General features: G+C 38.6%; 1 protein-coding gene across 2 annotated transcripts in view; it reads left to right on the top strand.

Annotated features, from left to right (window-relative positions):
* The first annotated feature begins 5,979 nt into the window (after positions 1–5,979).
* Positions 5,980–8,443, top strand: part of rsph3 (radial spoke head 3) — a 3,881-nt gene continuing 1,417 nt past the window's right edge. Inside the window, exons 1-5 of one of the 2 annotated variants that reach the window (XM_008397521.2) lie at positions 5,980–6,205; positions 7,277–7,358; positions 7,493–7,634; positions 7,713–7,858; positions 7,972–8,175. In XM_008397521.2, coding sequence (XP_008395743.1) covers positions 6,141–6,205; positions 7,277–7,358; positions 7,493–7,634; positions 7,713–7,858; positions 7,972–8,175 — 639 coding nt within the window. In that variant the 5' untranslated portion in view covers positions 5,980–6,140. Of the gene's footprint in view, positions 6,206–7,276; positions 7,359–7,489; positions 7,635–7,712; positions 7,859–7,971; positions 8,176–8,443 lie in introns of both variants that reach the window. The other variant, XM_008397520.2, reaches the window with a different exon arrangement.

The raw sequence follows: 8,443 nt of genomic DNA on the forward strand, positions 1-8,443 counted from the left end.
GGTGCGATGGGCTGATGCCACCGCTTCTTCCTTCCTTTGTAAAACATATTTAACACAGCTTCCTTCCTTAAGAAGTTGATTAAATTCATTGCATTGTTGCATCTGATTGAGAAAGAGGAGGCCTTTGCAAACTGTTTAAGCTGGATGTTAAAATAGCAAACTAGTACATAAAATATTCGATAATAATTGAAAGAGGAAGATCTTTCAACACATTAAGCATCATAAAAGTCAAACATTGCAAAGTAAATTCACACAATCTTCATCTTAGACCTTCCCTTAACATGTTTGAATTTGAGGAAAAAAAAAAAAGTAAACAGAAACTAGAGATCTTGTTTTAAGAAATGATAAATGCTACTGGAAAAAGCATCATGAGTTGCAGCATTGACAACAGAAGTCATTACAAGTTTAAAACAATCCTCAGGTTAGGTTCATAATATGAATCATACGTCTCAATTTAAACATGCACACCTAAGTTATTAAAAAGCAAACATGAAAAAAACTTAAGTCAACATGTTTGTGCATCTGCGGTGAATCTTGCGCAAGATCTTTGCCACAAATAACTTGTGGTTAGACAATGGATTGTTTCCAAACTCTAAACACCAACAATAATGGGTCACATGATGCTAGAGATTCAGACAGACAAAACAAACTCATGAAAGATTTCGCATGAGAAAGCATCTGTTGAGATTGAAGAAACTACTTCAGAAACTACTACTTGTGGGGGACATGTCGTCTTCAAGGAGGAAATATGGCTGGAAGAAAATCCTGAATGATGGTGCTTTGTGATCACTTGAATAACTGGGGGAAAAATTAGAAAATTTAAGCATAAAGATTGGACTCTGGAGCAATGGAAGAAGGTCATGCAGTCTGATGAGTGCAGATTTACCCAGGGTTCCAGAGTGATGAGGGAAGTGATTATTACCCATCATGCCTAGTGAGGGCTGATCTTGGGTTGCTCCAGTTGGTCAGGTCTCGGTGCAGTATGTGTTCCAGAATGAGGTCAGCTCACTATCAACATACAATGACCCTGATGACACAGGCACATCCCAAGATGATGATGCCAGAATTAATCAGACTCAAATTCTAAACGAGTTGTTCAGGGAGCATGAGACATCATGTTCACACGTGGATCGGTCACCACAGAGTCCAGACCTGAACTCCACTGAGAATCTTTGGAGTGTGCTGGAGCGGTCAGACCGTTGTCAATGCAAGAGAAATAAATCTTGTGACACTGCAGAAGATTTTCGAAACAACGCCGCAGTGTATGTGTGCTGTGATTCAAATATTAAAGGACTGCTTTTTGTTTTTGGGTGGAGACTTTTATTTTGTGAATGTGACAGATTCAGTTTGTCCTCAGAAGCTGGGATTTCTGGCTTGCAAGTTGAGGAAGCCAGTATTTTTCCAAGAACTTCATGTGTGAGTAAATATCTCTACAGATTAAATATGGCTGTGCTGTTTATAAATAACTATCTGAACTTTTAAATATTAGCATGGAGAGAAATATATTCTTAGCTTGTATTGCTAATAATAGTTATCCTGGCAACTTAGCATGACATTGCAGTAAAAACCATCTCGGAGACCCTTTGCACAGCAGTAGTTATATCCACCAAGGCTTTTCATAATGCCTTACATGACTTTAGATCTGATCCATCTAAGCTCTTATGGTGTCCTAACATCTTTGGGATCTTGGTTTGAGGTTATGATCACTAACTGCTTGTCTGAAAGGCTGTCAGATATCGACATTTCTTATTACACCCATCCTTCCCTTTTCTGTTCCCACTGAGGCTCAGTGGGGCGAGAGGCGGGTTGAACAGGTCGCCAGTCCAACAGGACAACCCAGGTCAATGAACCATGCAAAACAGTGAAAAAAGAGAATGGAGCTCCAAATAAAAAAAATATAAGGGATGCAAAGCCCAGCTCATTACAATGAACACAAATTTACTTTATGTTTGTTTACATTGACGACTAAATAAACTTAATAAATTAACTTGGATAAAGTTAATTTGTTTCCTTGTGTGACCAATTAACAATTTTTTAAAAAAAGTTGGAAATGCAGTCTTTTTTTTTCTAGTGCACTCATACTGAAGGGCAAGTTTGAGTGTTCACTTTACCCAACCGTCGTGTTTTTGGGCTGTGGGAGGAAGTCAGAGTACCCAAACAGAACCCACACATGCACGGTGAGAACATGCGAGCTTCACAAAGAAAGACCCCAAATGCCTAAACACACATTGGGGTGATTATTTATTAAGCCAGGTGATTGGCTGATTTAAAAGCAATTCAATAGATGTGCCTATGTGTGTATTTAAGCTGCTGTGTTTTATCATATTCTTGGACATTTTTGATTATTTCTTTTCGTCTTTTGCTCATGAAAAACAGCTGAATCGACCTGACAATCGAACATCGACCCGTATTTTTGTTCTGCGTTTTAATATTTTATCCTTTGCTCCTCTCAATGTGAGTCAGTGAGCACGTGTTTATTAACAGGCTACCTTTGATGTGGCAGCCATAATGACCGTGTCCAGCAGCTCTTGACAGCGAGCTTTGTCACGGCTCAGCTGACTGTGACCGCTTGTCGATAATGAAGGCAGGAGAAGTACACATTGTGTCATGAGTGCTCAGGGTGATGAGCTGCTCAACAATCAGCGGCGTGAACATGTCCTGCAGTAAATATTGAAACGACAACGCTCACGTGAAGTGTGGGGCACAAGGACTTCAGCAGATTTCTTATGCTGTGTTGCAATAGAAGTGTTGTGAAGCAAATAGACCATATCATAAAAAAAGCAGCACATCATCTACAATTTTTACCCTTGGAAGTAATTATATTTTCTCCTTCTCCATGCAGCACCTCCCTTGCTTGGATTGAATGATCATTTCTGCTTGTTTTATAAAAAAATATTTGCAAAGTGACTCGTTTGCAAAGAGGTTGTATTCTTGCTCCTTCTTGGTGACGTCAGCTAAGATGACGAGTCGAAGAAAGTGTAAGGATCTGTAAATTTCACATGGAGAAAAATAAAATCCCACAAGTAGAAGATTCGAGCAAGAAAAGCAAAGTTACCATAATTCCCAGACAATTGAGTGCACTAAGTTTGAAAAGAAAAAAAAAACATGACAGCCCCATTTGTCGATGAGCCACAGTTGTTTAAGTTGCACCATGAGATATTTACACTGATATAACTTTAAATGAAATATACGTGCATGAAAGATTTTTTCCAAACATTCCCTAGAGCATAGCTGCTCCAAAATAGTAATAAACATAAATAAATGCAGTTGCCTACCAGGAAAAGTCATTGATTGCTTTCTTCATCTTCCTCCTGTGCAGTAAAACCACTAACGTTGTGTTCTTCTGTGACAGATTTCGTTCAAACCCATCGGTAAAAACTTAGCATTAACCGCATCACAGTGTTCAAAGCTTGTAAAGAAACGTAATGGAAATCACAGTAGTTTTTAATTAGTTTTTAAGGACTTAATGCCTGACTGCTGATATCTTCATTTCTGAACTGTGAGAAGCGCACACGTCTGAACTTGTGAAATTTCAAAACATTTTTCACTTTGGGTGTTCAATCACCTGATTTCTCTCACCTGCATCTGCTGTCATCCTCCCCTCATCCCTCAGTATTTAGGCTCAACATTTTAATTTGTTCTTTCACAGATTCCTTCAGTAACATGGCCAGTAACTCCACCCTGCTACTCCACCCTGCTACTCCACCCCGTCCTGTTTCTCGTCTGCTTTCCGTTACACTTGTTCTGATTTCATTATTAAAATTACACATAATGAAACATAGCTTACAGTTAAACCTGGCATAAATGTAACAGTATTTCATAAATACTGTTTATGAAACATCATGGTGTTACACATAGTGGTGGATGTGGATGCAAGTCTATCTCCAAATGGCTAAAGAAAAAAAAAAAAAAGAATAAAGTTTTTGGAGTGATCTAGTCTATAGATCTTAAATTCCTCCACACTGATGTAAAAGACTCATTGCCAGTCATCACAAATGTATTTTAAAAGCACTGCAGGAGCCTCTTTGTTTTCCTGCTTCTACAAAAACTGTTGATGCACCTTTTGCACAGTTTCAACAACCATTCCCCCCCGCACAGATTCTCTGTTTTGCACCCATGCGTAACACTTCACTTCTTCACTGTCCAAGATAAGACCCATTGTTCTAAAATGTTGAAGCCACAGGGATAACTCTCTTACTGACGTCAGCCTGGAAACTTCCTGTCTGTGATCGGAGAGTTTAAACGTTTAGGTTGTGTGAGGAGAACTTCAGACTCAAAGCCTCCCCAAAAACAAAGGGTGAACGTGTGGAAGCTTGCCCTGCCGGTTACATAATGTTGCAGCTCTGGTTAATGAGAACAGGCTAATACAGTGGCAAAGCCTGGCCGTTTGCTCATTTTAATAAAGCGTAATGATTTGGGACCACTGAGGCATGAACAATGCACTGTGCACTAAGGGATGCAAAGCCCAGCTCCTCAAAGCATACCAATCCCTTGAATGAGTGGATGCTCGTTATACAAAGAAGCATATGTTGCTGCAGCTATATTTAGCTCTACATTGTGAATAAACGCTGTTGTGGGGGCTACGTTATATAATAGCAGTATTAGAAAAATTATATTTGACAGTTCTGTAGAGAAAAATCAAGACGTAGATTAAACAATTGATAGGTCCAGCTCTGACGTCACTCTCACAAAGCCCTGACCTCTTCTCCTCCTGCAAACAGTTTAGGGTTGGTTGCTGTCCTACTTTACTCTGACACTTTCAGACTTTTCTTTACGTACGGCTGAGAATGCTGCCTGTGGTTCGGCGCCGCGTTCAGCTGTGTTTCAGGTTTTTACTAAACACCTCATGCTGCCCGCAGCTTGTTGTTGGCAGGGAGCAAAACAAATCTGTTTTCAAGTGTGCAGTCACGCTTTGCCTGTGCACCACACATGCAGTCAGTCGATGTTGCACGTACTGCCTGTTCCCAAAGGCCTCTCTACGTATATATTCGGTTTTATCACGATGTAACCATTAAGATAATGTGAGTCAGAGTGTCCAGACTGAATTAGAGCTTTTGAAGTAACACTTTTTTATGTTTATAGTTTAGGGAAAATGTAGGTGTGCAACACTAGGAGGATGACTTTTCACCTTTTGGCTTTTTACGCAGGATGTGGTGTTTGCTTCAAAAGGTTATACTCAGAACTTTTTTTTTTTTTTTTTTTTTTGAACTACCTGTGTCTTTATTAGCTTTGAGTCAGGGGGAAGAGAGCTATCAGGCACTTTTTAATGAGGAGACTTTTTATTTTAGCAGCTGTTCTGAGCTTCTTGTTCTTGTCCAAGTTTAAATGTATTCTTAAAAAACAAGAAACGAGCGTCAGGGACGTCTGGGTGTTGACCTGAACCACAAGAAGTTGAGATAATTTATTGTTTGCAACAAGGCAAAAATAGTCTGCGAATAGCAACATAACCTGCTATGAAATTCCAAGTACTGATGATACAAAGAAAAATGTAACGCAGAGAAAGATGTTAATTTGACTTTGCATCAAATTAACACTTATGACAAAACGGCCAGCCTTAAGTGTTCATAAATAATTTGTTTCTGTGTTTTATATTCCTATTAGGCACAATTATTTTAGTTATACTTTTTTTGTGGACGCTTTATCAGATTTGTCTTTTCTGAACTTTTGACAATTGGGTACAAAGAGAAAAGATCTATATTTATTTTATTTTCTAATCCCATTTCTGTAATTTAAAAACTATTACTTCCTTAACAGTTTGATGTTTTATTTTTAGTTGGGCGTTTTTAAAACATGAGGCAATTGAATTAACTTCATCAGCACATAAATAGTGTTCCTAGTTATCAGCAAAAAGGTACGCAAAAAAGAAAAAAAAAAAAATACGGTGGGCGAGTTAAGATTTATAATTAGTCAACTCGTACAACTCGTAAAAAATGTTGGTCTTGAATGGAAGTGACGTAACGTCCGCTTTGTTTTCTTCCTGGATACGGTTGCTACAACCGTTGCGCACTTGTTAGCTTCCAAACAGACCACTTTACTCATCAAGTGTCACCGCCAATTTGAACCGAATCTCGGTAAATAAAGTTTGGAGCGGTCTCCGATCCATTGCTTTCCAGCTTTACTGCCCCAGAGAACCAAACGGGATGTTCACCTACTCAAGTCACCCCAAACCTGTGGAGATCCGCAGATACAGAGATCTGCCCGACCCGTACGTTTCTTTTTAAACTGTTTAGCTAAAATGATAAAGCTGCAAGTTTTTTGTTTGTTACTGTTGTTACATTATAGTTGTATGAGCTTACAGGTCCAGATTAGCAGTGTAATTTTGCATAGTGGTCCCCAAGCGTGGGGTCGGGTCCTCACTGTGGGCTATAGCATAAAATACAGGGTCTTGAAATTATTTTTAGGATTTAAAATACTTGAAAAAAAATCTGACTACTGCATGCATGTTTCTGTAATTTAAAGATGAGTCAAAATAGATTAAGAAAAATAAAGTTAATATGTTATCAAGTCTATGTCTGCCATTGTTTAATGTTTTTATGTTTTAAGTAAATGATTTTAAAATAAAAAAAGTCCTTCACTTTCACTGAAGGACAACAACTAAAAAGTATGAAACCCACTGATTTTAAAGTTGTCAGACAAATCAGTACAAATATCAGTCAAATTTGGGTTTATTTTTCTTTTTAATTACTTGACATTAAAATAGGAGATTACCTCTTTAACTTGTATATTTTAACTGTAATTTCACTGTCTGATGATAAAATTCCCATTTCTAAATGAAAATTCTTTAATGTAAAGCCTTTCTTTTGTTTTGCGAGCTATTCAGAAGTAGACATGCTGTGTACTTTAAATCATGCTCCTGCTACATAAGCCAGGTAAACTGATGACCAGACATTATTTGTCTGGGTTTTATGCTACAGGGCATAAAACCCAGTCCCTGTTTAATGAGACTTCTTGATTATATAGGTCAACTCGTAATCACACCTGGCTGTGACTTAAAATAATAAAAAAATAATAATCTCAGCTTTTGTTAACTCACCAAAGAAAAACAACATCTAAATGCGCCAAAGAGCAAAGGTAAGAAAAAAAATTTAATTGGTATTCACTGCACTTTAGTAATATTTCTCAAGGTCAACAAACAAAATGTCTGAAAAAGCATTCCAAACACTCCTTCTGTATTTAAATATAACATTACATGGATCAGTTTTTCTCTCTGAACGACCAGGATGACAACGTTAAAACTGCTGAAGATTTTATCGCACCTCTTTTGTTGCCGAAATAGGAACCAGCTGCAGTATGGAAACATTATGTATGATCGTCGTGTCGTCAGAGGAAATCTCCACGACCAGCAGTTCAATTCAAAAGTATGGATGAAACATCTGTGTTACCCTCTTTTTCTACATTTTTGTCATCATTATCATTTTTAACTTAATCTCCTTTTGGGATAAATAAAGTATTCTTGAATTTTGAGTGATCTTGTATCCCCCAATTTCAGCAGAATAATCAATCAGACCCTGGTTTGCAGCAAAGACAGCAGGCGTACAGAAGGAGAGCTATTGCTCGAAAACAGGCCAAGGAACAGTTAAAAACCAAGACTCCTGAAGCTATACAGGGCAGACAACATGTTGTTGTACAAACAGGTGAAACACTTTGTCTAAAATTGTTTTCCCATGTGCAATTGAACCCTGCAAACAAACTACTGTCTCTGTTATTTCCAGACTCTTTCCTCGAGGAGCTGAGCAATATCATTCAAGTTAGTGAGATTGATTGTCAGACCGATGAGTTCCTGGACAAACCATCAACGCCGCTCTTTGTTCCTGCCAAATCTGGGGTAGATGTTGAAACGCAGATAGAGGAGGGGGATGTGAGTATTTTCAGCGGAAATCCACTAAAGTTAACGTCTACATATTGACAGACAGACAGTGACTGCAGGGTGAAGCAAACGATGCATCATCTACATATATGTATCCTCTGCAGCTCTTTGACTTTGACCTGGAGGTGCAGCCTGTGTTGGAGGTTCTGGTTGGAAAGACGATTGAACAGTCCCTGCTGGAAGTGATGGAGGAGGAGGAGCTGGCCTGCCTGCGGACCCAGCAGAGGGTCTTCCAAGAGCTCCGAAACAACGAGCTGGCAGAGGTGCAGCGTCTGGAGGAGCAGGAGAGACGCTACCGAGAGGAGAAAGTACGAGAACAAGCAGCTACAATTATTAAGCATTCAACACTCTTACCCTCATTTTGACTTCATTCAATGCTGTATTTATTATCTTAAAGTAGCATGTGGGCAATAGTTTGTACTTCTTATGCAAGCAGTAGCTGTAATTTCATAAGAGCTATTTTTATGTTTTATGGTGTGAGCTGTGGTTTTGGTTTGATGGGCTTGCTGTTGTCAAGGAGACTCATCAAATCTAATCTGATTGACACTTTTCTTAGAAATATCTCTTATACATATA

The sequence above is a fragment of the Poecilia reticulata genome, linkage group LG21, assembly GCF_000633615.1.
Source record: "Poecilia reticulata strain Guanapo linkage group LG21, Guppy_female_1.0+MT, whole genome shotgun sequence".
Classification (NCBI taxonomy): Eukaryota; Metazoa; Chordata; class Actinopteri; order Cyprinodontiformes; family Poeciliidae; genus Poecilia; species Poecilia reticulata.